This window comes from Physeter macrocephalus, chromosome 9 (genome assembly GCF_002837175.3).
Source record: "Physeter macrocephalus isolate SW-GA chromosome 9, ASM283717v5, whole genome shotgun sequence".
Lineage (NCBI taxonomy): Eukaryota > Metazoa > Chordata > Mammalia > Artiodactyla > Physeteridae > Physeter > Physeter macrocephalus.
The window spans coordinates 4,578,085-4,606,058 of record NC_041222.1 but is presented as its reverse complement, the minus strand read 5'-3'; the positions used below and the strand labels follow the sequence as shown (position 1 = coordinate 4,606,058).

Genomic DNA, 27,974 nt, shown 5'->3' with positions numbered 1-27,974 from the left:
GGGGAGAGGCCAAAACAGTGAGAGGCCCACGAACAAAAAAAAAAAAAAAAAAAAAAAATTTGCTTCAATGTCACCTTCTTGGAGAGACTGTCCCGGATTTACAATTACTTCCGTTTTGTATCAAAGTGTAGATCAAACAACCAGCAGCACCAGCATCACTTGGGAGCTTGTTAGAAATGCGGGGCATCAGGCCTCCCCAGCCCTAATGGATCAGGATGCCCTGGGGTGTGGCCCGGGAATCTGTCTGCAAGAGGTCTAGTAGGAGAGTGGATGGTTGCCTGAAAAATAAAGTGGAGGGGTTGGGAGGAGGGGGAGCTGGTGAGTTCTGTTGTAGAAGCGTTGAGTTTGAAGAACCTGCAGAAGCCAGCTCAGTAATGTTGTCCTAGACAGAGAGCCTGGGCAGAGCCCGATTTGGGAGCTGCCAGCGTCAGGCAAGACCGGGCAGGTCTGCTGTGCGCCGAGGGAGGGGAGCCTTGAGAACAGAGCAGGGCATCCTTAATGGACACCGCCCTGAAACCTGAGGGGCAGAGGAGAGCCAGGCGCAAAAGTTGACAACAATGCTGGAAGTGAGAGAGTGGCATGGACATATACACACTACCAAAGGTAAAATAGATAGCTAGCGGGAGGCAGCCGCATAGCACAGGGAGATCAGCTCGGGGCTTTGTGACCACCTAGAGGGGTGGGAGGGAGGGAGACGCAAGAGGGAGGTGATGTGGGGATGTATGTATACGTATAGCCGATTCACTCTGTTATACAGCAGAAACTAACACACCATTGTAAAGCAGTTATGCTCCAAAAAAGATGTTAAAAAAACAAAACAAAACAAGAATGCTGGGATTAGCCCCATCTGAATTCTCAGCTCAACTCCACCCGCAGACACTCCTCTGGCAGCCTCTGGCCTCACTTGCCCCGGGAAGAGGGAAGGCTGTGGAGGGAGGGTCATGTTCCCCGGGCAAGGGTGCTGCTGCCTGAGAATCCCAAGGAGTGGGATTGCCAGGCAAACGAGGGGTGGCAACAGACAGAGGTCCTGTCCCCTGCTGTGCCTCCAACTCAGAGCAACTCCCTGTGTGTGCCTCGCTGTTTCCCACCCCCTCCCCAATCAGATGAAAAGGTGGGGCTGGTGTCTCGGACTCTGCATCGCATGCCAGCTCTGGGGGCTCATGGCACCCCTCATGCCCAGCCACGGGCTCTCAGTGAATAACGCCCCCAGAGGGGCAGTTGGTGCGTTCAGAGCATGTGATGAGGCTCCAGAAACCAGAGTCAGAGGGGAGATCACAGCCTTTGGGTGGAGGGAGGGCCCTCTGGGGAGGGAGCCAGGAGCCCGAGCCAACAGGCGTGCTGAATCCAAAGCTCTACCTGGTTCCCGTCAGAACAGCTGAGCAGTCAGGGTCTAAAGAAGACTCCTTCCCCCTCAGCCAAAATGGGAGGCCCTGGAACCAGCAAGGGCCCGTTTCATGTGGGAAGAAGTGAAAGTTTTCAGGGGCCTCTGCCTGCTTCCTGTTCTCCCTCCTAGAAGGAGATCCCCCCCTCTCCAGGGGCCAGCTCCCAGTCGCAGCCTGCTGCCCCCGTTTGCTCCCCTGGCTGGCCGACAGCACAGTCTTCCAGGTGACATGAACAGTGACATAAACAAGTCACTCTCACCCAAAGGAGTTCAAGTCCCTCAGGCTTTTTACGCCAGTGGTAATCTGTCAGCTCTCCTCTGCCCGCGACCTGCTAGCCCGGCCTCCCTCCTAAAGGTGGTCACACCATTTACAGCATCCATGCCGGACAGCCTCTGCCTGAAGCCTTCTAGTGAGGGGGAACTCACCACCCACCCGAGTTGTCTGCTTCATCTCTGGACTTTTCTGATTGTAAGACACATCTTTTCAGTGTGGAACTGAGCTCTGCTTCCCAGAATGTTATTGTTAATAATAAGGACTGCCTTTCATTTACATACACCATCTCATTTAATCCCTCCTACAATCACTAATGAGCCCTCCATCCCCCAGACAGGGAATCTGAGGCTCAGAGGTTGAGAAACACAGACCAGCAGCCAGCAGAACCAATAAGTTCTACCTGTCCGTGTAGCCTTGCCTTTCCCATTCACCCTAACGGCTCCTCAGAGATAGGACCCCTGACTCTTTCCTCTCCAAGCAAAACATCATCTTCCCTGGCACACTTCAGGAAAGCCGTGCCCACAAGCATTTATTCCATCAGTAAACACTTGGAGGACATTTACTCAGTCCTGGGACCTGCTGGGACTGGGGTGGGCACAGAATGAATCACATCCACTGCCTGCACTTGTCAAGCCCAAGTCTGGTGAGAGGGACATGTGTGCCCACAAATGCCAAGTGCTCTCTGCGGACCTCAGTTACTGCCATTGTGTTAACCAGGCTGGTGCTGGCACAGAGCCAGGGCTGCATAGGTGTCCCCTGGTGGAAGTCACTGCTCCTCTCTACCCCTTGTCTTGTTCTTCTGTTTTGCTTTACCATCCTCCTGTTTTTGACATCTGGGCTTTGCCTTTTCACAGCAACCCTTCCTGGTGTGGGTAGTTTCTCAGAGCCTGTAAAATCAAGGTGCTTTCCCTGGGACAGTTCTGATTTATGCTTGTCGTGGATCAGTTTTCAGGACAATGTTTTAGTGCCCCCTTTCACTCTCAAAGGTGTGTAGGTCTGGGGGATAAATCATAGGGTCACTCTATGTAAAAACTGTTCAATAAAATAAAGAGGGTTCAAAGAAGTCTCCTCGGACCCTCTAGGATGCAGAGCTTGTGTTTAATATCAACCGGTGCCTTAGGACACCGGCTTCAGCAGCCAGACTCTTTTCTGAGGCCGCTTGCGGTACAAGAGGTGGTACAAGCCCAGTCCCTCCAGACGCATTTCTGCCCCCACCCCCAACTTGTCCCCCTTAGCGCCTTCGGCTGGGATCATCTCAGCTCACCCTGCTTCCCCTGTGTAGGCTAGGAGGTATTAAGAGTCTAAGAATTTACTGAAAAATCCTGAGGTTGTTTTTGTCTCGGGCTTCTTTTTTTTCCCCTCCACTAGATTTTTTTCTTGTAATAAGTTGAGCATAAAAGGCCTTCCAAGAAATAATCTCTAATGATGACGTTCTAGGAACCTAAAGTGGGAAGCTAAAAAACAACAATAGCTACAAAACCAAAAAACAACCTCTTAATGGAGCCCACAATGGAGGTGACTTTTTCTCTGCCTATTCTTGGGATGAGCCAGTCCTGAGTTCAAATTCCAGCCCCGCTCCCTACTTTCTTGCTGTGTGGCCCTGGAAATGTCACTTCACATTCTGAGCCTTGGTTTACTCATCTGTAAAATAGGGATAATAATTCCTTACTCCTTGAGTTGTTGAAAGGATGAACAATAACATCTGTAAAGTTCCTGGTACCTCACAGGTACTTAGGAAAAGGCAACTTGTATTATTATCACTGGTTCCTAAGAGACAAACACTGTCCCTACCTCATCATAGCAGCAGGAGGCCGTACAGCATAGAGGTTAGAGCCTGCACTTGAGTGAGCCCGGCCTGGGCACTGACTAAGTGTGTGGCCCTGGGTGAGTCACTTGACCTCCTGGAACTTGATTTCTCTCCTCTGTAAAATGAGAATAACAATGTCTCTCTTAGACCATCTTAAATGAGATAGTGCACATCAAGTGCTTGGCGTAAGGCCTGATGTTGGAGCAAGTGCCCAACAGACGGTAGCTACTCAATTCCTAATGATGATTATTCCAGAACGCTCCACCTCACAGGCTCCAGCACCACCTGCTCTGTGTCAAACAAGGACTTGTCCTCATGTCCTAAAAACAACCAGCTCTTCCTTTGCACGGGGCATTTAGGAGGCCTCCCGCTTGCTGGAGCCTCTGACACAGCCCGTGAGGCAGGATGGGTCCCTGCATACAGAGGGAGTCTGGTGACTTGCCCAAGGTGGGAAGCTGGGTTTGGGTAGAGCCCAGAATTTCTTCAACCCCCTCCTGTCCCAAAGGAAGTCTGCAAATCACTGATGCAGAGTTGAAGGGAATGATGTGTTCGTTTGTTCATTCATTCATTAAGCAATTATTTATTTAATGTCAACATTGGCACCTACCACTCTCCTTTCAAGCCTGGCCTCAGTGTTCTGAGCTGCTTCATTTTATAAATGAGAAAACTGAGGCACCAAGGCAGGGAAATAACTTAGCCAGGGCCACTCAGCAATGAAGTGAGGAGGCTGGGGCTAGTACCCAGGTGTCCGGCATCTCTCCAGGACGAGGATGAGAAGCCTCTTAACTACAGCATAGGAAATCAAGAACTCAGGGAAGGGGCTGAGGGCTGCAGTCAATAGTCTTCTCCCAGAGTTTCCTTATTTATGCCCAAGAAAACCCCAAAAGCCTCTGCCAGGGATGGCCATGTCTCTGTCCTTCCCTCCCCCTTCTACCCTCACTGCTCTTGAATGATTTTGGATGCCACGATGGGACACAGAAATGCAACTGGGAAAAGGTGAGCATTGTGTGTGGACTGGAGACAAGTGAGGCATCCAATTCAGAAAGAACATCCCTCTCATAAACATCAGATAGCTCAGAAATGGAGGGAGAACGCCTAAATATGTGCCACACTTACACGTCATATGGGTCTGTGAGGAAGAACGTGGTTTGCGAACCCCAGTTCAATACCATTGCCTCTGCCTTCCCTGTGCGTTTAGCACCTGCAGCTCCCAGCAGGTATCACCTGCCTTCTTCAGGGCTGCTGCCTTCTTCACTGAGCTTCTGCTTTTTATTCCCCCAGAGAGGCTGGCAGCTGCATGTGCGTTTTTGTTCTGCTTAGCACTTGGGGCTAAGAAGTGGTTTTGGGGATTTTTCTCTCAGGGTGTGGTTTCCTAGCACTCACAAAGGAGAGCCTACAGCCGACTCTGTGCCACCCGCCTGGTTATCTCAGCGTGCAGAGTTGACTTAGCACGCTAAGCAAAGAAAGAAGTAGCCCACCTGGGGTACTCGTTAATGCTGTTCTACTAAATATTTCCTGCTCTCCACCTTCATGGTAGGCTTTCATTTCCTGGTCCCCTGTGGTTGAGTAGGGCCATGTGACTAGTCTGATCAATAAGATGTGAGATGGCCCAAGCATTTAACTGCCAGTGGAAGACCCTCTAGGGCTCTCTTTCTCAGTGCCATGAAGTACATTTAAGGAGGTAACTGCTCCATCAGCCTGATTCCTTGAATGAGGAACACAGCCCCCAGCTGACCCAAGATGCTCATATTAACTAGAGTAAGAAATAAACCTTTAGGGAATTCCCTGGCAGTCCAGTGGTTAGAACTCTGTGCTCTCACTGCTGAGGGCCCAGGTTCGATCTCTGGTTGGGGAACTAAGATCCCACAAGCTGGGAGGCACAGCCAAAAAACAACAAAAAAAGACAAACCACCTTTATGGATTTGGCCCCTAAGATTCAAGGGTTGTTTGTTACTGCAGCATACCATACTCCATCCTGACTAATACACTGCCCATCTCACACAGAGGAGGATATTCTCTAGATATTAGTCTGCCCTCTTCCCTATAAAAATCTTTACCCTCCTCTTCAATGAGAGCCTTGCATAAACAAAGGAAAATGAAGTGGAGGCAAGAGCGTCTCTCCAGTGTCCTGTAGAAATTTCTTCCTCCTTAGGTTTCAAAGATGGGTGAAGATTCAGCTACATTTGAAAGGAATGAGAAGGAAGTTCAGCGTGTTGTCTTCTGTGGCTTCCCTTTCCTATGAGATAGGAAGCTAGGTCACTCATGAGAACGTCTTGCAGGCTTGCAACGTGACAGCCACCCAGGTTAGGAGCAGATGCCTTGGGCACTGGGAGAGGACACTGACCAGGAATGAGGACACAGGGTGCCAAGCAGCTCTGCAACCCTGCTGGGGTTGTAACCGAGCCAGTCACACCAGCCCAAGCACAGTAGCAGGGATGGCAACTGGCTGGATTCCTCCCCAGTTAGGGACTGTCTGGCCGGGGTGGGCAGCAGTGAGGGTGGCTAGAAAGACAAGGAGGGGATGTGGTTCCAGGCAATGAAGGATGGGTGATTTAACTGGCTGATCATGGGAGGGAAGGAGGAGGCGCTCACAGCATCCCCGTAGATTCTACTGGTATTTCCATTTTACAGGGAGGGAAACCAAGGCTCAGAAAGGTGATATCTCTTGCTCAAGCTAAGGATCAGAGCCGGAACTAATCCAAGTCTGGCTGACACAAAAGCTTAGCCACCACCCAGCGCTCTTTCAGCCGGAAGACATTTCACTCCCTCTGAGCTCCCCTTAGCCCCTTATCAGGCTTCTTTTCTGCACCTTTACTTCTACCTTTGATTACATACATATACTTATATATATCCCAGTCCAGACTGTGAGTTCCTGAAGAGCAGGACTCTGTACCTTATATAATAATAATAATAACAACAGCAACAAAGCAGGAATGGCAGCATATGCTACTATTTCTTGAATGCTGAGCTGGGTTCTAAGCACTTTACACTCATTATTCAATTCTCACTGAGCTCTCTGAGAGATAGGTACTGGAATCATCCCCATTTTACAGATGAGGAAGCATCTCAGTTTGGTTGAGCTGAAATTCAATCCCTAATATTAATATTGGGTTGGCCAAAAAGTTCGTATGGGTTTTCCGTAAGATGGTATGGAAAAACTTTTTGGCCAACCCAATATTTTAATAACTATAGTTCAATTTGAGTCATTCTCTCTATAATCCTATTCATTTTATTTTTCACATTTAAAACATTGCCAGAAGGAGTCTATAGGCTCCCCCAGATGCCAAAGGAGTCCATAAAGGAGCACAAGAAAGGTTAAGAACCCCTGCAGAGGCAGATGCCAGGATTCCAGAGGCTGGGTTCTGTCCCGCATTGTCCCATAGAACCCAGAGTTCCTGGCTGGGATGGGGTAAGGAACCCTACACCATCTTCACGCAACAGTGGGGAGTGCATAGAAGTTACTTTATCCCATCCCCACAGCGTAACTACATAAATAACATAACTACTTTGATTTCAGCAGTGTGAGCCCGTGTACAACATTCATCATAATAAACAAGGCACCTGTTTCCCCAATTTAAAAAAAACTATTTTTAGCATCCCGCGTGCTAATTAGAAAAGCATCAGTTGTTGATCACAAATTAGGACAACAGGAGGGCTTGTGGCAGCCACCTCTGGAGAGAATGCCGGCCAGCCCTAACCCCAGACAGTCCCCATTAGATTTGCTTTCTCAGCTTCTGAGCACTGGCTTGGTCCAAGCAGCACTCACATAATATCCCATACTGTATATGTTGAAGTTTTATACTTAGAAAACTTTTTGAAACTAGAATTTACTAATTCCAGGCATCCAAACATGCACACTGAATCGTAAGCAAGGCAGAGCTCTCTGGATTTCCGAAAACCAGGGTTATTATAGGAGTCAGGGATAAGGTAGTGGGGCCAGTGCTCTCTGCCCAGAGCTGATGGCTAGTTGCCCTCCTGGCCAGCTGGCCAGGGCTGAGTGCTGAGCCTCAGGACACCCGGGTGGCAGTCTGGCACTGCCCCCATGGGCTGTATGACCTTCCATAAATTGCAGGCTCTATCTGGGCCTCGGTTTTCTTATCCTCCAAATATGGGGCTGTACTAGATCCAAGTCCAGCCACTAAACAATAACAAAGCACCCACTCTATGCCTGGTACTGTGGGGAATGCAGAGATTATACAAACTCCCTAAGGAGCTGACATTCTAGTCAGGGAGCCAGGCCCGGAAGCAATTAAGTACTATGCACGACAGAAAGATATAAGTGTGAGTGGCTGAGCGGGGATGGAGGCCCCGTGTTGTGTTCTGGGGCCACAGAGGAAGGACTAAGCCACGGTGTACGGGCTGTGTAGCAAGGCTTCACAGAGGAAGAGGCTACATTTGAACTGGGCCTCAGAGGGTGAGTAGGAGTCTGGCGGGTGGGGAAGGGCACTTGGGTCGAAGAGCCAGCATCTGCAAACGCAGGGGCTGGAAGGGAAAGACCCCCAACGGAGCCCAGTGTGGACTGTGGAGCTAGATTTCCAGTCCTGGTCTCTCCATACATCTACTGCTTTGGAGTCTGGAAGGAAGAGTCCTGGGAACCTATATTTTTAACAAGCTCCCTAAGTGATACTGACATGCATGCAGCAGGTGTTAAGGGTTGAGAAAAAATATGAATGAATGAAATGAATGAATTAAAAAATGAACTTGACCTCAGCCAAGTCCCTTCCTCTCTCAAGATGCCTACCCTTTGTTAAAATAAAGGTGCTGGATCAGCCTGGTGGTTTTCAAACTGTGTTCCAAAAAAAACCCCAGAATCTCCCAAAGTCCCTCAAAGACACAGAGAGGAGCTGGAGAGGCTGAGAGGACAGGACTCTGAGCCCCATCCACCCTTCACTAGATCATCTCTCCTTTTATCTCTTTGCTGTTTTGTTTGTAGTAAAGGCTCCTTGGCTTCAAAGAACTTTTAAAACCACTGAATTGGATGATCCCCAAGAATCCCCAAGGAGAAATTAAAAAATTTCTTGAGGGCAGCAACTTATCTTTGGTGAGTATTTCTTGAACAGGTATGAACAGAACATAAGGCTGTTTATCAGAAGCAAGTTATTTATTTTATCATTGTATTTTAAAATCTTTTGCTGTGGCCCAGAAATCAGTGAGTGGAGAAGGAAATGTGGTATAACAACACAGCGGAATATTACGCAGCCTTTAAAAAACATTGTTGAGGAATAGTTGATACAATGGAAAATGAAGTGAGAAAATCAGATACAAAATTGCACAGAGACTATGAGTTACACTATGGATCTTATACATCAGAATTACTGGACATGTAGGGCAGGTCCTCAAAAAATTAAACACGGAGTTACCATATGACTCAGCAGTCCTACTTCTGGTTATATACCCAAAAGAACTGAAAGCAGGGACTCAGAGATACCTGTACACCGATGTTCAAGCAGCATTATTCACAACAGCCAAAAGGATGGAAACGACTCAAATGTCCATCCATGAGTGAATGGATAAACAAATGTGGTCTAGACACGCAGTGGAATGTTATTTGGCCTTAAAAAGGGATGAAATTCTGACACATGCTTCAACATGGACAAAACTTGAAAACATTATGCTAAGTGAAATAAGCCAGACACAAAAGGACAAATATTGTATGATTTTACTTAGATGAGGTACCCAGAGTAGTTGAATTCATAGAGACAGAAAGTAGAATAGCAGTTACCAGGGGCTGCAAGGAGTGGGAATTGGGAAATTATTTGCTTAATTGGTTTGAGATGATGGAAAAGTCCTGGAGATGGACACTGGTGATGGCTGTCCAACTTGTAAATGTACTTAGTGCTACTGAATTGTACACTCAAAAAGTGTTAAAATGGTTTATGTTCTAGTTTACCACAAAAACAAAACCTAGCTTCATGTGGTAAAAGCGGTGAATTCTGCGCAATGAGATTGTGGCAAAGTGATCACTTTATTCTTTCCATTTCTCTGCATTTTTCAAATGTTCTACAATGAGAATACGTTATTTTTAAAACCAGACAAAAAGCGGCGGCTTCCCTGGCAGTCCAGTGGTTAAGACTCCATGCTTCCACAGCAGGGGGGACAGGTCCGATCCCTGGCGGAACCCTGCCCGGGGAACTAAGATCCTGCATGCCGAGCAGTGTGGCCCCCATAAAAAACCAAAAACAAAAAAAACACAAAGCCAGATGAAGAGCGATTTAATTAAATAAACTAGTGGTTCTCTGGTACTTTCCCAAGATGCATTGTTGTCTTTTATGTAAATGTAAGCAATACTCTCTGTACTTAATTAATAAAAGCAGCCAAGTTCAAGGATGCCATCTAAAGAATACACCAAGCTGCTCAGTCAAAATAAACGACAGGCAGAGCAGTCCCCCTTTCTAAGGCTAGTAGTTCTTGTCTATATTTAAATAAATTTCAAATAAAAAAGGAACCAAAACAAATCCTCTAACGAGCCTCCCAAGAAGCTGTCTGGCTTGGAAAAGCTCAAACGGCAAACTGAAGAGAGAAAGAAAAATGGGGAACAGCTGGTGTTTTGTTAGGACATTAACTCACTGCAGCTGGGAAAGTGACTTTGTCAGTGAATTTCTATCCCTTCTGCTTCTGGAAAACGTTCTCGTGTAGAATGAATTCAGAATCCAGGAGAGGCTCACCATCTGCATTCACTGCAAATCCACTTCCTCCAGCACCTCTCACCCCAGATAAATGTCGAACAAAGATATAGACTGTTGGTTTGAAGGGCAGCCAATGTGTCTGCCGGCCAGGGTGCCCTCTGTCCTAGGTCGCGTGGGTCCACCTTCCTGGTGCCTGGGCCCTCTCTGCTCCGGGCTGGCTCAAGGGCAGACAGACCAGAAGGTAGCCTCCAAGATGAGGAGGCTGGGGCTATCCCTGGAGTGGCCCTTCCCTGGCTATGTGACCTTAGGCAGTGTCCTTTAGAGATTCAGTGTCCTTCCCTAGCCAATGGGCAGAAGGGCACCCACCTTGCAGGGCTGCTGGGAGGGTTAAACAGTGCTGCTTGTGTGGAGTGTCTACTGAGTTGCTGGATGCATAACAGGTGCTCCCAAGCTTCCTCCTTTATTTCCTATAAGTTCACTGTGTGTCTTGGTGGGGCACTGGTACCATATGTGATTAATGCTGACTGGTGGATTATAGGATTACAGTCAAACGATGGGGTGGAGAGAGGCTCCTTCAGACCTGGGGCCTAGGGCCAGCCCTGGAGGAGACACGGGAGGGAAACCAGCAGTCCCGCTGTCCTGGGTCTCCCTCCCACATTGACTGGCCAGCACAGAGCCCTTTCACAAGAAGTCTGTGTGGGATCCACAGAGCAGGTAGGTGGGCTCCATATTACAAATGGAGAAACAAGGGCTCAAAGAGGCTAACTGTCTTAGTCGAGGTCCCACAGTTCGTAAACAGCTAGTCTGAGGGTTTTCTAAAATTCCCTTGGCGTGAAGGCGGGGGTGGGGGGTGGGGGTGGGGGGGGGGTGGGTCCCAGTACTTTCAGCTCTGCCACTGACTCACTTGTTTAGTTAGTTGTTTATCTTCTGTCTCTTTCCTTTAAAAAAGTTTTAAAGAACTTGGGGGTGGGGGAAGAGAAAGATTCTCTGGGGCACTAAGCTAGATCGGTCTCCAATCTCTGGGCTTCGGTTTTTTCATTTATAAAATGAGGCGCTTCCTACCTCGGGACCTTTGCACGTGCTCTTCCCTCTGCCTGGGACACCTTTTCCCAACCCCCTCACACCCATCTACCCCCTCCCTCCGTGTCCTTTAGGTCTCAGCTCCAATGTCACTTCCTAAGGGAAGAATCTTATTCTCCTTGTAGCTTCCTGTTCTTTTCCTTGAGGGCAGTGAACACTCTTTGGACATATATGCATGATTATTTGATTAATATCCACCTCCCCACCAGATGGAAAGTTCCTTGCTAATCAGCATCAGGCTGAGAGGTGGCATTCAATGGCATTTGTTGTACGTTGATACAAAAAACGAGTTCTCCTCAGGGCTCTGCCAGCAGCCAGCTCTAGGATCTTAAGAAAGTGCTCTAAAAAGAGGGGATGTATGTATTATATATGCATAACTGAGTCACTGAGTCACTTTGCTGTACAGCCGAAACACAACATTGTAAATCAACTATAATCCAATAAAAATTAACTTTAAAAATTATATTTGACTGGCCAAAAAGCTCATTTGTGTTTTTCTCTAAGATGTTATGGAAAAACCCAAACGAACCTTTTGGCCAACCCGATAGTTTCTTAAGTGGCCCAAATTTTCAACAATAAAGTAATTATTAACTACATTATGAAAACATTTATACAATAAAGCATTACACGTTAAAAAAAAAAAAAAGAAAAAGAAAGTACTCTTCCATCCCTGCCCACCTCCACCCCAGTCTCAGGTTCTCACCTAAGCAACCTGGAGAGGTGAACTGGGGCACCGACTAAATAGATCTCTGCCAGCTCAGCTCACACATTCTATGATTGCATTGTCTCAAAAAGAAAAAACAAAACAAAACAAAAAAACCTAAGCCAAACCAAACCCTAAAACCAAAAACCAAAAGCCAGGGTGATTCCAGCATCCTCTATGACCTAGGCCAGGTTCTTACATCTGGGGGGCCTCAGTGTCCCTATCTACAAAATGAAGCATTTAGGCAAACTCTTCCAGCTCTTTTCCACCTCCAACTATTCTAATTCCTGAAAGGAAGGCCCCGCCCTCCCCTTTTGCCCTTCACCATGGACTCTACCTCAGTCCAGGCTCACAAACAGGAAATGTGACATCCAGGAGCGGATGGGCCGCTTGTTTCTCTACAGCATGGGGGGCTGGCGGGGGAGCAAAGACTCTCTGAACTTTTCCAACTAACGCCGGGACTCCATGCCCAAGACCTTTCTCAAGCAGTGCAGGCAGAGGGCGCTGTTGGGGGTCTGGCTGGGCCTCCCATGCCCTTCCCGCCCCCGCGTATCCACAGGGGCACCCCCGCAGCACAGAACCAGCAGATGAGCCATCTTGGCGATGCTACCTTGTCATTGTTACTCTGATGCTTGACCCAAGGTGGTAAAACCTCAGGACAGAGCCGAAGGTGGCATGTAGGACTCCTGGGCTCCAGCACAGGCCCTGTGTGACCTCAGGGAAGTCCCCACCCCTCTCTGGGCGTGGGTTTCCCCATCCATTGAGTGAGAGGGCTGGATTGGGGGCTATGCCAGCTCCCTGCTTGCTCTGACATCTTCTTTATGAAGGCACTACGCGGCCCTGATGAAGGGTCCCATCATCTCACCCGTATCTGAGTCCCAGATCTCTCCCCTACCATGTGGCCCTGGGAAAGTGCTAAATCTTTCTGTGCTTCCTTGCCTCATTTATAAAACGGGTTTCTGGGTGATGAAAAGGCAGGGCTCCTGTAAAGCTACTAGAACAGCGTCTGGAGTAAGTGCCCAGTAAGCGTGAGCTGTTCCTGCTTGATGATATCTCTGGTTTCTGAATCGCTCCCCTTCCCAGTCTGCTGACTGTAGAAGCGGCAGGCAGAACCCAGAGAGCCCTACTTGCCCGGCAGTGGCAGCCCACGTCCAAGCCCCATCCCTCAGGGAAAGCAAATCTGAATCTCAGTGTGAGCCAAGCACCGTAGGAAAAAGGAACTATGCAGGGAAAGGCAGAAGAACCTACGATGCTGCCCCAAAGCAGATGGACTGGGGGCACTGGCTGCTCCCTGGGGCTGCTGGGCACCAGAGAAGGCCTCCAGCCGCACCCAGAGTCAGTAGTAGAGGGAGGGTCCCGGCCCATCTCCACCTTGCCCTGGAGGGGGACGACCTTGTGGAGGAGGGCAATGAGATGCAGAAGAAGATGCGGATTGGGTTTATCTGTTCCTACTTCTGCCCGGAACCTCCCAGGGAAGAGGAGGCTGGATTCAGTCACCTCAGCCTCCAGGGGAACAGGGAACAGAGAAGGGATGAGGGACAGCGCTGGTGGCCTCTCCCCTGGGGACATGGAGGTGTGGGCCTCACCATCTCCCTCCACTCCTCAGAGATCCAGCGAGGGTCCTGAACCCCGCCTGGCCTCAGTGTTCTCACTTGCAAAGGGAGGAGACTCCAACACCTGTTTCCACCAGCTGCTGTGAGTCTCAAAGTGGGGCTGCAGACAGATGCTGTTTGTTCCTCCACGAGGAGGGACAGAAATTGAGAGTAATTCACGTTTACGGTATTTTACCAAAGGACCGGTCCACGGGAGACCAGAAATAAAGGAAGAAAGAAAGGACCGGTCTTTTACCTCACGGTCCTAAGATGTAAAGCATGATGCAGGAGACACGTAGGGTCCTAGGGTCCCTGCTCTGCCTCCCTCCTAGGGCTGCCCCACTTGGCTCCAGTGGGCTCTGTGTTCCAGGTGGAGCTGTGGGCGCCCATCTTGCTGGAATGACTCACCCAGGCAGACTTCCCTCCTTCACCTTAGAGCATTTCACCCAGCTGCAAATGCCACAGGCCTCAAAATATCTGCTGCCCCTGAACAGGCAGGGCCTGGCTCTCTCTGCACAGCCCAGAAGGCTGGGCCGGACGGGGCCAGTCATGGCAGCTCAAGGGAAGCCATGCTGCACTCAGTGTTGAAAGCTCTCCTAGGAGGAAAAGAATAAAACCGACGGTCCTAACAACCAGTGCACTGCACTGTGGGGAAGGGATGCCTTTATCAGGTACAGAGACTTTTTATACCCGAAGGGAACCCTAGGGGTCTCTGCTCAAACTCTTTTCTTTTACAGATGAAGAGGTTCAAGGAAACATGCACCCTTTTGGGATTAACATACACACACTGTTGTATGTAAAGCAGATAAACGACAAGGACCTGCTGAATAGCACAGGGAACTATATGCAATATCTTTCAACAACTTATAAGGAAAAAGAACATATATATAGGGCTTCCCTGGTGGCGCATTGGTTGAGAGTCCGCCTGCCGATGCAGGGGACGCGGGTTCGTGCCCCGGTCCGGGAAGATCCCACATGCCGCGGAGCGGCTGGGCCCGTGAGCCATGGCCGCTGAGCCTACGCGACCGGAGCCTGTGCTCCGCAACGGGAGAGGCCACAACAGTGAGAGGTCTGCGTACCACAAAACAAACAAACAAACAAACAAAAAGAACATATATATATTTATCTGAATCACTTTGCTGTACACCTGAAACTAACACAATTGTAAATCAACTATACTTCAATTAAAAAAAAAAAAAAAAAGATGCACTTCAGAGCAGAGGCAGGATTTGAACCCTTGAAGGGTCCTAGCCCTGTCTCTGCTCGTGCAGTTGATCCATGGTTATTGAGGGTCAACTACACGCACGCAGCGTTCTAAGCACTGGGGGCGACAAACCACCCAGGAAAGTCTTCTGTTCTCACAGAGCTCACATTCTAGTTGGTAAACGAATACACAAAATCAATAATTATAATTAACAAGTCATTAAAGACATAATTTCAGGTGGGGAAAAGGGTAATAAAGCCAATAAAAAGTCTGGCATGTTAGAGACTGCCTGAGGGTAGGGGAAGCTGCTGTTTGGGGGCACGGCCTATTTTCACTGGGTCCTCTGGAGTCCCCATGGACCTCCCAAGCCAGGAGCATCCTGGAGCTGGCTCATGCTGGCTTGTAAGAGCCAGTTGTTAAATTTTCAGGAACTTGGCGAGCAAGTTGTTAAACACAGCCATTATTAAAAATTAAATTTTATAAACTCACAACTAAGTGAATTACAGTAAGATCAAAGGTAATCATCAAAACTCATCACTTCCTAATTGTTTTACTACATGCTATACCCTTGAGGTTATTTACGTCTGCTGTATCTAGACATAGTGGAAAACACTCTACAGGAGCATGCTCCCAGCTCCTCACTGGTAGCTTGAAACTGGTCACAGTGGAAATATTTATACTATGGGAATTGGCAAATACCATGTATCAGGGCTTTCTTTTTTTTTTTTGGCCTGGCCGTGCAGCTTGCAGGGATCTTAGTTCCCTGATCAGGGATCAAACCTGTGCCCCCTGCAGTGGAAGCGTAGAGTCCTAACCGCTCGACCACCAGGGAAGTCCCTGGGCTTTCATTTTTCAAAGAGCTGGTCATGAAACATTTACCAGCATACCACGGCCTCCAGCTCTAATCCAGGCCTTCTGTGTTTGTGGGAGTCTGTTTTTCTGGGGAGAGTGTATGGTGGTGCAGCCCAACCCTCCTGGGGCTGTGTGTGAGGGCGGTGGCTACAGTCCTGTGGCCATGAACTTGCCTCTTCCTTTTTTAAGGCTTCCACAGTGAGGAAGCGAGTCTGGGATCTCTAAACAGATCTGTCAATTCCTGCAAAAGAACTGCTCTCTTCAACAGTATTTAACGAGGGTCTATAAGATGGTGATTCATTCATTCCTCTGGCTTATTTTTGATAAGTTAAATCCTATCCTACTCTGGGGAGGTAAAAATTTAAAGGAACACCCTGCAGAGAATCTGTTTGTGTAAATGTGTGTGGTCACTTCTGAATTCCTCTAGATTTTCGTACGTTAGGTTTCTTCCTTCGGAACATAACTGTTCTGATAACAGCGGAGTGAAGTTACTATTACTTCTACCAATAATAATGATAACAGTAGCTGCCATTTACTAGCACCATGTCAGGCACTAGACACATAGGTTATCTCTTAAATCCACACCAACCCATTTTACACATGAGAATGTTGAGGTTCAGGGGTTCAATAACTTGACTAAGGCCAGGCTGCCCCTCTGGAAGTTCCCCAGAACACTTTTCCCTCCCAGAGCTGTGGTCCTGTGACTCTCCTTAGACCTGCAGGATTCTGTGACACTACTGGACCCCCATCTCTGGTGACTTTGGAGGATTTCGTGACTTCTCAGCTTAGCGTCAGGAACCCTCTTCCACCACCAGAGCAGAACGAACCGAACACTCTCCCTTGTCATTCATCTGCACCTGGAATGCAGGAGAGTGACCCAGGCCTGGTCGTTTAGCAGCTTTGCGTCATAAAGAAGTAGCGCTAAGGTTCAGATGCCAGTGAAATGTTACAGCAGCTCCAGTGCCAGCAAAAGCTACAATTAGCTCCTGTTGGGAGACCCTAACTGTGTTGTCTGCTGTCCAACCTCTACTGGTTCTGCGCAGCTTGCTTCTCCAGCTTCCCCAGGGATACTGTGAGCAACAACAAAAAATTCTTCCAATGCATGCCTCCTCTGCCCCAGTGAGCTATAATCTCCCTCGGCTGCTTGCAGCCATGACTTCTGACCGGTACCTCTTCTCAGGTGCTTCTTAATAGACCAGCCGCAAACATTTACTAAGCCTTTTCATGACAAGGAATGAATTCCTAAGCACTCAATTTGCACATGAGAATATTAATTCCCCCTTCCTCTGCACAGCTCTGGTTAACATATGAAAATAAGAGTCTGCAATAAAAATACCAATCTACAGACAGCCATCGATCAACGGAGAGCAAATCCAGACCCAGTCCCTGCTCTCCGGGAGCCATATTCCCCTTAAAGAAAACCCCGCCCTTGATTTTGCAAAGTGTCCTGTCGTTCCCCACAAATGCCAGGCAAGTTCCTCTCGGAGACAGCTGGCCGGCCACTTGAGGACTCATGGTTTCCCTGACGGAGGAGAAAGGACAGCTGCGCTTCTGCACGCAGATGCTACCAAACACAACCTCACCCCGCTGGGCAGCTGACCCACTGCCCCAGGCTCGCTCCCTCCTCGGTGTCGCTCCAGACACCAGGGCCATCTGGATTCTGGAACAGCCATGGGGAAGATCAGGATGATTGCTTCTCAAAGCCTCTTCCCTGTGCCTGAAATACTCTTCCCTCTTCAGCCTCTAACTCCTGCAGGTTGCAGTTTGAAGGTCACTTCCTCAGGGAAGCCCTTCCTGACTACTTGCCCCGACAGCTACAGGACCCTGTGACCCTCCACCCTGTACTTCTCCTTCTTGGCTCTCTCTGTGCACTTGGTTGTTTAATGACTGTCTCCCAAGCTAAATTCTACCTCTGCATGGGCAGGGATGGTACCTCTCTATTCACTGCTAATCTCAGGTGTCTCGCAGGGCACGTAGCAGACGCTCAATAAATTCTGGATGTTTTAACAATGAGTGAATGAAGTTCTGGCAGCTCAATGCATGTGGAATGAATATGTGATTCAAAGCATGAGTCTTGGCAAGAGGTGTATCTTTTAGAACCACAGTTCCTGGTACCCAAGCTCACAAACGGGGGCTCAAAACTTGATCCCTGTCCCCAAAGCAGCTGCTTCTCCCTCGCACATTTTTAGTTTGAATGTTCATTTCCTGTTGGTTTGGACTTGTCTGCCTTTTGTTTAACAGCAGATATTGCTCAAGTTTGCCAGATCATAGCCTTGTATCATTTTGTTGACAGAGAAACTAAGGCTCCGACGGCTCCTGCTGCTGGCAGCACCAGCTTCAGTGCGGCGAGACGAGCTCACTTTCAGCCCAAAGCTCTTTTTAGTGTCCCTCCCACCCCCCATATGGGGCCAAGTCCAGGGCACGTGAAGCAAGTCTGCAGAAGATAAGAACACCCAGACTGGGAACGGAGTTTGAAACTTGTATGGAGAACGAATCACAAGGGACATCCCTGGTGGTCCAGACTCCACGCTCCCAATGCAGGGGGCCCGGGTTCGATCCCTGGTCGGGGAACTAGATCCCACACGCATGCCGCAGCTAAGAGTTGGCACGCCGCAACTAAGAGTCTGCATGCCACAACGAAGACCCGGCACAGCCAAATAAATAAATAAATAAAACTAATGACAAGACCTTACCTCTCTCTCTCCAACCTCTTCCAGCTGCTACTTTTCACTCTCTCTGGCTAATTTCGGTCTGAGCCAGGTAGGCGCCCTCAGCTAGGCTGGGCATGGATCTGTGCCCCAGCACCCTGGCCCCCCTTCAGAATCACCTTCATTCCTCCCGCCTGCAGCCCACCAGAGTCTCCAAGCCAAACTAGGTGTGGAGTCAAGACTGGGCTTTCATGCCTCAGTTCTGCCACTTCGTTCTTGAGAGACTTTGGCCAAAAGATCAAAACTCTAAGCCTCTGGGCTTCCCTGGTGGCGCAGTGGTTGAGAGTCCGCCTGCCGATGCAGGGGACATGGGTTCGTGCCCCGGTCCGGGAAGATCCCACATGCCGCGGAGCGGCTGGGCCCGTGAGCCATGGCCGCTGAGCCTGCGCGTCTGGAGCCTGTGCTCCGCAAACGGGAGAGGCCACAACAGTGAGAAGCGCGCGTACCGCAAAAAAAACCAAAAAAAAACCTCTAAGCCTCAGTTTCCCCACATGTAAAATGGGGGGAATAATTCCTGCTTTGCTGACTTCACAGGGCTTCTGTGAGCCTCAAGCAAGGTGGATATACGATCTCACTTGTCTAACTGTCCGCTAGTGTAGGGACCTCTAGTAAGAACAACTCTACAGTATTCTTCCGTTCCCTCCAGGGTCTTGCGATCAACCCCTAGCCAGCCGACCTCTTCCGGGGCCCAATCCTCTATCCATCCTCTCAGCCATGCAACCCTCTTGACCACATCCTTCTAGAAATCCTTTCTCTCTCTGCCTTCCCAGATGTGCTCCTTCTGTCTCAGATCACTCACTCTCCAGTTAGGACCTGGCCCAAGCAGCAGCTCCATGCTTTCTCCTGCCCTTCACATCTGCCCACCACACACGGCCTGAGACAGGCACTGCAGAAGGACAGGCCCTACACCAGCTCCCTGGAGAACGCCTGGGTGCGGTTTCCCCCGGGACACAAAACGTAAGCACCCTGCCTTGGGTCCCCACCCTGCTGCCCTTGCCACCTCTCCTTTAGGAGACTCTGTCTGGCAATAAAGCCAGAGCCCAAGTCCTGGCAAGAGCCGCAGCCTGACCGTAGGCAGCTGAGGTCTGTGGCCTCCATGTCAGCGTTGAGACAAGGTGAGCAGACTAGTTCCTTGGCTGGAGATTTCGATGACATATTTTTACTTCCCCTTTTTAGAACTGTAAGGACTTTTATTTATTTATTTATTTACATTTTTTTGATGTGGACCATTTTCAAAGTCTTTATTGAATTTGTTACAATATCGCTTGTTTTTTTTTTTCTTTTTCTTCTTATTGCTTCTGTTTTATGTTTTGGTTTTTTGGCCGTGAGGCATGTGGGATCTTAGCTCCCCGACCAGGGATTGAACCCGCACCCCCTGCATTGGAAGGCGAAGTCTTAACTGCTGGACTGCCAGGGAAGTCCCTGCAAGGACTTTTATAAATAATTCTGAGGTAAGTATACTAAATGATGACCCCCCCTTTGCCTTCAGTCCACTGTCCAAATGTACATTACTTTTTGATTTCCCAGACTGGCCTACATGGCCTCCCTCTCGCAGGACTGAGGGTGAAGCTTTTATCAGCAGACCTTTCAGCCCAGGCTGAGAGGGGAGGTATTTTGCCCCGGGTCTGACAGGCATTAAGGGTGCAAACTCAGGCAGTGGGCCTCCAGAGGCCACTCTTAGCCAGCAGCGTGGGTCAGGTAAAGGGCACTGTGGTCATGTGCACAGTGTGCTCCAGCAGCTTATAGTCGAGGAGGGGAGGAATGATGACATGTGACAGAAAGTATCTGGGGTGTGTACTGCAGGATGCCCAGAGACCTGGGGGGAGGAAGGGGAATGCCTAATTCATGGGGGGCAGGATGAAGAGATTGCCATCTCAGAGAGGATGATGGTTAAGCTGGGTCTTGAAGGATGAGGGGGAGTCTGTGAGTGGGCTTGCAGGGGAGGTGGGGAGGGTGTTCTAAGCAGAGGGAGCAGGATGGGGAAAAGCCCAGAGCAGGTTTCAGGAACTGCAGTCGTTCCCTCAGGCTGGAGCAGAAGTTCCAAGGGGTGGGGTGGTGAGGGATGAGAATTTCAAAGACCTTGGATGTCACCTAAAGGGATATGTGCTTTATCCTGAGAGCAGAGGGGAGCCTTGGAAAGATGGAAAATGCCAATCAATTTGGTGTCTAGAAAGAGGACTTGGGCTGCAGGGAGAGGGTGTGCGGGAGGGTGTGCGTCTGGAGCAGAGAACGGGGAGCACACAGCAGCAGGGTCCAGGTTGAAAGAGCTGCACACCAACTCAGCAGGGGCAGTTGGGTCAGGGGTTGCGGGGGGATGATGATGCCTAGATAGAGAGATATAGAGACTTGAAAGCCATTGCCATCCTTGAGGAAAGGGGAACAATGGTACCAAAGAGCAGTGTGATGGGGATTCGTTTGGAGAGATAAAGATAGGTGGGGACCTGTGTGAGGGAGTTTCTAACAAATATATGTGGTCAACTGGATTGCTGTTCCCAAGTATCCATTCCATGCCAATAGGTAGAGGACATATACCTCTGTCCCACTGACTTTGGACTTGGTCATATGACTGGCTTTGACCAAAGGAATACGGGTAGAAGTGATCATGAGCCAGTTCAGAGACTTTAATTTTTTTTTTTTAATTTTTAATTTTTTTTTTTTTTGGACTCAGGGAAATTTATTTCATTCTACAGATTTTCATGTACTTTTTTTTTTTTTTTTGTGGTACGTGGGCCTCTCACTGTTGTGGCCTCTCCCATTGCAGAGCACAGGCTCCAGACGCGCAGGCTCAGCGGCCATGGCTCACGGGCCCAGCCGCTCTGCGGCATGTGGGATCTTCCCGGATCGGGGCACGAACCCGTGTCCCCTGCATTGGCAGGCGGATTCTCAACCACTGCGCCACCAGGGAAGCCCCTCAGAGACTTTAAGAAGCATCACATCATCTCTTTCTTCCTCCAGCTCTCACCATAAAATAACATATACCAGGTGGAAGCAGCAGCTTCAGCCTGGGTCCTGGGAGGAGAAGATACAGGGAGCAGATATTCTGTCTGGCTGGCACCCAGAGCAGATCTACAAAACCATGCAGTTGCAACTGCCCTCCAGCTGACGTGTAGTGTGACTAATAAATAAACCTTTGTGGTCATAAACTACGAGTTGGAGGGATGTTTGTTATGCAGCAAAAGCTAATTGATATACACTATATATATGAGATGAGAAGGAAGCAGGTGGTGAAGAACCTCACACGTCATGATTAGGAGTTGTCCACATGGAGGGTCAACAGAGAATTTTGTAGTTGATGAAGCTTCTCCATCTTTTTTCAAAGCCAACCCTCCCCACTCCCTCCTACTCCTCCCAGTACCTTGCTGTATTGGCCATCCCTTCCCTCTCCTGGACTAAATCCTTCCCCTGAGCCTATATCTCACTTATCTTTTCCATCCTAAAGTCCTTTTCTTCACCCTGTCTTCCTCCAACTATAGCTCAATCCCTCCTCTGACTTTCTCAAACAAACTTCTTCAAAGAGTTGACTCTACTACTCACCATCTCCAGTTCTTTCTCTCTCACCTACCAGCAATCTAGCTTACCTGCCCTCCACTCCACCAAAACCACTCGCAGTATATTTCAGTAATCTCCTAATTGCCCAGTGCAATCCAGTCCTTATCTTCCTTGACTGCTCCACACCATTTAGCTTGGAACTAAATTCAGTATCTCCCTGCCCAACCTCAGACATTTGTCTTTCCATATTCTCTCAGCTAGTGGCACCATCCAATGACCCACGACAAAAAGCCAACAGGAGATAATGAATTCTGTTCTGGATTTGTCCAGTCTGCAGTGCCTTTGAGACATCCAAGAAGAGATACCCAAAGGGCAGTTAAACATGTGACTTGGGGGGCTTCCCTGGTGGCACAGTGGTTGAGAGTCTGCCTGCCAATGCAGGGGACACGGGTTCGAGCCCTGGTCTGGGAGGATCCCACATGCCGCGGAGCAACTGGGTCCATGAGCCACAGCTGCTGAGCCTGCGCGTCTGGAGCCTGTGCTCCGCAACAAGAGACGCCGAGATAGTGAGAGGCCCACGCACCGTGATGAGGGGTGGCCCCCGTTTGCCGCAACTGGAAAGGGCCCTCGCGCAGAAATGAAGACCCAACACAGCCAAAAATAAATAAATAAATTTATTTTTTTAAAAAAAAACAGAAAATCTTGATAATTTGAAATTTAAAATGTTAAAAAAACAAAACAAAACCGTGACTTGGGAGCCTACAACAGAGATCTGAATTGGAGATAAAGATGATTGCTATACAGGTAGCATTTAAAGCCATAAGCATGAGTCAGCTTGTGTATTTATAGAGTACAAAGACCAGATCTTTAAATCTCAATTGATATACAGAGACCTCTCTCGAGCTCATAAATTCCTATTCCTAAGGTCACAATTCCAGCCACCATTTGGTTCCTTCCCTCTGGAGTTATGGCTCATAGTGGCCTCCACACCACCATCTTGTTTCATATTCTTTGCCCTGATCATGTTGTGTTCCTCAAGAACTCTTATAATTCCATCATAAAAACAGAAGGTGTAAGACACCATTACCCAGGCACTAAAATGGCTAAAAGAAAAAAGACAGACAATACCAAATATTGTCAAGGATGTGGAATACTTATGTCTTACTGTGGGGATGTAAAATGGTGTACTCTATGACCCAACAATTTCACTTCTAAGTGATAACAAATGACCACAAAAGATTTCTACGAGAAATAACAGTCCAGGGACTTCCCTGGTGGCACAGTGGTTAAGAATCCTCCTGCCAATGCAGGGGACACAGGTTTGATCCCTGGTCTGGGAAGATCCCACATGCTGTGGAGCAACCAAGCCCGTGTGCTACGACTACTGAGCGTGCGTGTCTAGAGCCCATGCTCCGCAACAAGAGAAGACACTGCAGTGAGAAGCCTCAATGAAGAGTAGTCCCTGCTCAACAAAACTAGAGAAAGCCTGCACGCAGCAACGAAGACCCAATGCAGCCAAAAATAAAAAAGAAAGAAATAATAGCCCAGATTGGAAATAACCCAAACATTCATCAACAGGAGAATAAATACGCAAATGATGGTATATCCATAAAATGAAATATGACTCAGCACTAAAAAGGAACAAACTACTCATATACACAATAGCACAGGTGAATTTAACAAACATCACGTTGAGTGAAACAAGCCAGATGTGAAAGAGACACACAGTATGATTCCATTTATGTGAAGTCCAGGCGCAGGCAAAATTAATCAACGGTGAGGAAAATCAGAAAATGGTTGCTTGGAAGAGCAGAAGGAAAATTCATTGGAAATGGGAACTTTCTAAGATGATGCAAATATTTCATATCTCATTTTGGGTGGTGGTTACATAGGTGCAAACAACTTTCAAAACTTGTTGAACCCAATACTTACCATCTGTGGATTTTATCTTATGGAAATTATACTTCAGTTAAAAATTAGGAAAAGAAAATAATTCTAAAGTGTCTAGAAAATAAGAGCTAAAATAAAGACAATGTACAGGGCAGAAAACACATTCAGTTCAAATATATCAATAATTATGCTGTGAATGCACCTATATTAATGTCCAGCCTCCCCCTTAACCCAGGCCCCCTTTCAGCCATTCTCCCCTCATCCTTGCCCCCATCTCAATGACATCTGTCCATTAGCCATTTTCTAGCCATCATGAGAGATGACGTAATGCAAAGAGCAGAAGCCTTAGAGCCAGACAGAGCTGCTTTCAAACCCTGGCTGCAATTTAGGAGCTGAGTGCCCACGAGCAAGTTACTTGGCCTCTGCACCTTCATTTCCCCAACTATAAAGGAGGGTGATACCTGTTGGGCTGGGCTAAGAAAGGGGCAGTGTGCTGATTAGTTTGTGGGGAACCTAATTCTTTTGACCTCAGCCTGTGAAACCAACTTGCATGTGAAAGGCCCACTGAAGGCCTGGAAAAGCTCAGAGGATGAGACTCCTGGGCTTCTTCTCCCTCAAGCGTAGGGAGGCGGCCCTGCGGCCCTGGAGTTAGGGTCTAGGCTGGCTGGTGCCGGTGGTTCAGAGCCACCAGGGCCAGGAAAAGGCGTTGCTGACCTAGGACTAAGGAGACAGGTTTCCTGGCTAGGCTTGGCCACGGGCGGATCTTGCCCAAAACACTGTGCACACCTCTAGATTTAGTTTCTCCACCAAAGATGGCCAGATCAGACTGGATCTGAAGAATCTGATACCAAAAACAGCCTCTGGGGTTTCCTAATATATAGAAGAGGCAAAGGCAGAACTGAACCGGTTCTGTCTGAAAGAGGGAAAGGAAGGACCAGAGCTCTGCCGCCTAGGCTCCCCTCCCCCACCATGGTGCCCCTTGAGCCAGAACCCTAGGCTTATCAGGGGCAAAGTCTGAAATCTCCCGGACCAGGTAAACCCTAGGGACTTTTTCAGCTCTGTCTTATTCAGTCATTGCACACCTGTTACATGTAACAATAACTGGGAATCTGCACCTGCCCCCCAGCCTGGTAGGGGAGGCAAGGTACACCCCAGAATTAACTCCGAGCAAGGCAGAAAGTGCTGAGTGTAGCCAAAGAAGCGCAGAAGTACAACAGAACATCCACATCCTTCCCCTACGTACACACGCACATACACAGCCCCTTGGCACTTGCCATTTCCTTACTCACTGCAGTATCTCTATTTCGTAGTTACGGAAACTGAGGCTCTCCCTGGGAAAGGGTTTCCCAGCTAGGAGGCAGCGAGGCCAGGGCTCCCCCCACCCTCAGCCCGTACTTCCTGCCCCCTGAGACCCACCTATTTCTAAGTAAATGAAGGAGGCAGCAAGGCCTGCTCAGCGGCCAGAAGGAGCGCAAACGACAAGCAGAGCTACCAACGCAGCCGCCAGGGTCTCGGGTCTCTCCTGGGGGAGGAGCGCGCTCACTGACAGCCTCCGCGCCTCCCTCCCTCCCTGGCCCGCGGGAAGATTGGGGAATCTCAAGTCGCTCTGCTTTCTCTCTTCGCGCGCTGACATTTTTTTCCACTTTACTGTTTCTTGGAAGTCTTTCAAGAGTTTGTGCAATCATTCTATTTAGCTGTTTTTCTGCCATTTTCAAACGCGGAGTGGTGTCCCTTTGAGTGGGAACGTGGTGGTTTGAAGACCTGAAGGGCTTCGCCTCCCAACACCCCGATGCAGCAGGCCTCGTAGCTGCCAAAGTTACAACGTTTGAAACTTTCCCGGTACTGGGTGTTGGGTTGATCCTCGGCTCTCTGAGCTCCCCGACCTCTCCAGCCCCGTGCCCCGGCTCTCGGGGATTCCTGCGCCCCTCACTTCACCCTCCCAGGCTCCCCCTTCCCGAAGGCATCCTCTTGCCATCTGGTCCTGGGCGATGGAGCCCTTCCCCCATCCTGCTCCATACACGGGGGCAGAACCCTCTCTCCTTTCGAGACTTCCTCGGTGGTCCAGCCCCGCGCCCCCTGAGCCTGCCCTCTCCCGCCTCCACCTCGCGAACCCCGTGGGAAGCCCACCCCGCGGCCCTTCCGGCCCGAGTCTGGAAGCCTGGGCAGAGGCAGCGACAGGGACAGGATGGGGACACAGACGGGGTCGGAGTTGGGCGCAGTGGTAGCGACAAGAACAAAAGCGGGGACACAGGGCAGCAACAGGGCAGGGCCTGCGCGGTGGCCCGTCCTCTCCCCGCGCCGCCCTCACTCGGCGCCCGCCGCCCCGGGCCGGGCCGGGCTCGCGGCCTCTGGGGGCTCGGGCGGCGCCCCGCGGGACTCACCTGATCCGCAGAAGCTGGGCGCGCTCGGGGCTGACCTGCGCCTCGGCTCCCGGCCCCGGCGTCGTCCTCGGCTGCCCGAACAGTCGGCGCGCTGCCTCTGCCCGAGCCCGGCGGGGCGTGCCGGGGCGGGATGTGCCGCCTGCGCTCGGGCCGGCGGGCCGCCGGGCGCTCCTCCGGGGCGGCGGGCAGCGCGCAGCGGGCAGGGGCGCGAGGAAGCGGGCGGGCGCTGGGCAGCGGGCGGCGCGCTCCACGCTCGGCCCGGCCCGCGGCTGTTTGTGCAGAGAGGGTCCCGCCCCGGACACGGCGGCTGGGAGGCCGGGCGCGCGAGTGAGCGACTGCCGGTGTGCGTGTGTGTCTGGTGGCGGGGAGGCGCAGGGGGTGTTTGTTTCATTTTCACTCAGGCAGAAAAAAGCCTGAAACCAGCAAAAAAAAAGAAAAGAAAATCCCTGGTGACGGTGGCTGGGCCTCTTTGCCTTCCCGGGCCTGCACGTGGTGGGGGAGGGGTGGGGAGGGGTGGGGGAGGGGTGGCGGGGACCCGGAGCATCGGAGGGTCGGGTGGGGCCTGTCTCCCCGTACCGCAGGGAGGGGCCCCGGTGCCCTGGCGCCTAGCCAAACACGGGGGGAGCGGAGAGCCTGGGAGGTCTGATCCACCATTTGTTTCCTGGGGAAGGAAGGGCGCAGAGGTAGACAGCGACAGGCCTGCGGGCTGGAGCTGCTCTCGCCGGAGCCCCCCACACCCCGCCAAGTTCTGAGCTCCCCCCGGCCCAAGCCCTCCAAGTCCTGAGCTCCCGACTGGAGGGGCTGGTCACTGGGCACCTAGCGCGGCCCCTGCCCGGGTTTGTTCTCAGACTTAGTGGTCTTTGGGCCCAGAGTTTCTCAAACAGAACTCTACACACGCCCTGGGGTTCTCTACTAGAATTATTTTAGAAGGGAACTAAAGAAAAAGAAAAAAATCTATTTCAGAGTTTGTGCTTCTGTGACCAGTATGACACCCATTCACTTTGGTGAGTTGATGCAGGTACATCCGGCTCACTTAGTCCTACACTGGTAACCACGACGGTCACCTCACTTCTTGGGCTCCCAGACCATCTATTTTGCTCGTGCAAAACTCAACATGTTCTTTTGCCAGGATCATTTGCCATTGAACTTCAATTTCAGAGACTAAGAAATTAGCTTCTCAAGTATTTTAATGCATTGGAACTATAATTTGACACCATGAAAATGGCACAGAGCCTGGGTGTGGTGTATAATTTTAATTGTTTTGTGCTAATGAGAAAAGAACATTGATTGATTGAATACTTGAAGGATACACAGAGGCTGCAGGGGGCCAGGTGAGGTCATGGAGCTTGGGAGAACAAAGTTTCCTGATGGGCACAGTGGAGTAAACAGTGGGAGAATTGAATCATCAACCCCACACAGTGGCTCAGGAAGGAGGAGTTCCATGGCAATCAGTACAATAAATACTTTGCAAAAGCATAAAATGTTCCATTATTGTCTTTGGAGAAGTCACTTGTAATAGTTCATTAGTGGTGAGTATCACAGTAAATATACAATGAGTGATGTTATACCAAGTGCATTATTTCCCAATTTTCATTATTGCATTTGAGGATGCATTGTTTAAATTGCTCAGCCCATCAAACTGGATAATAAATGAGTTTTTTTTTTTTTTTAAAGGAAACTATGACAGTAATTCTAATCCTAAAGATGCTACCAGAAAACTACTAGAGCTAATCAATGAATTTGGTAAAGTAGCAGGATACAAAATTAATGCACGGAAATCTCTTGCATTCCTATACACTAATGATGAAAAATCTGAAAGAGAAATTAAGGAAACACTCACATTTACCATTGTAACAAAAAGAATAAAATACCTAGGAATAAACCTACCTAAGGAGACAAAAGACCTGTATGCAGAAAACTATAAGACACTGATGAAAGAAATTAAAGATGATACAAACAGATGGAGAGATATACCATGTTCTTGGAT

General features: G+C 49.5%; 1 protein-coding gene across 2 annotated transcripts in view; it reads right to left on the bottom strand.

Annotated features, from left to right (window-relative positions):
- The window catches only part of GGTA1 (glycoprotein alpha-galactosyltransferase 1 (inactive)), a 65,960-nt gene extending 39,567 nt beyond the window's left edge, over positions 1 to 26,393 (bottom strand). Inside the window, exon 1 of one of the 2 annotated variants that reach the window (XM_024126181.3) lies at positions 25,988 to 26,393. In XM_024126181.3, the coding sequence (XP_023981949.2) occupies positions 25,988 to 26,378 (391 nt within the window). In that variant the 5' untranslated portion in view covers positions 26,379 to 26,393. The remainder of the gene's footprint in view (positions 1 to 25,987) is intronic. The other variant, XM_024126184.3, reaches the window with a different exon arrangement.
- Between the last annotated feature and the right edge of the window lie 1,581 nt (positions 26,394 to 27,974).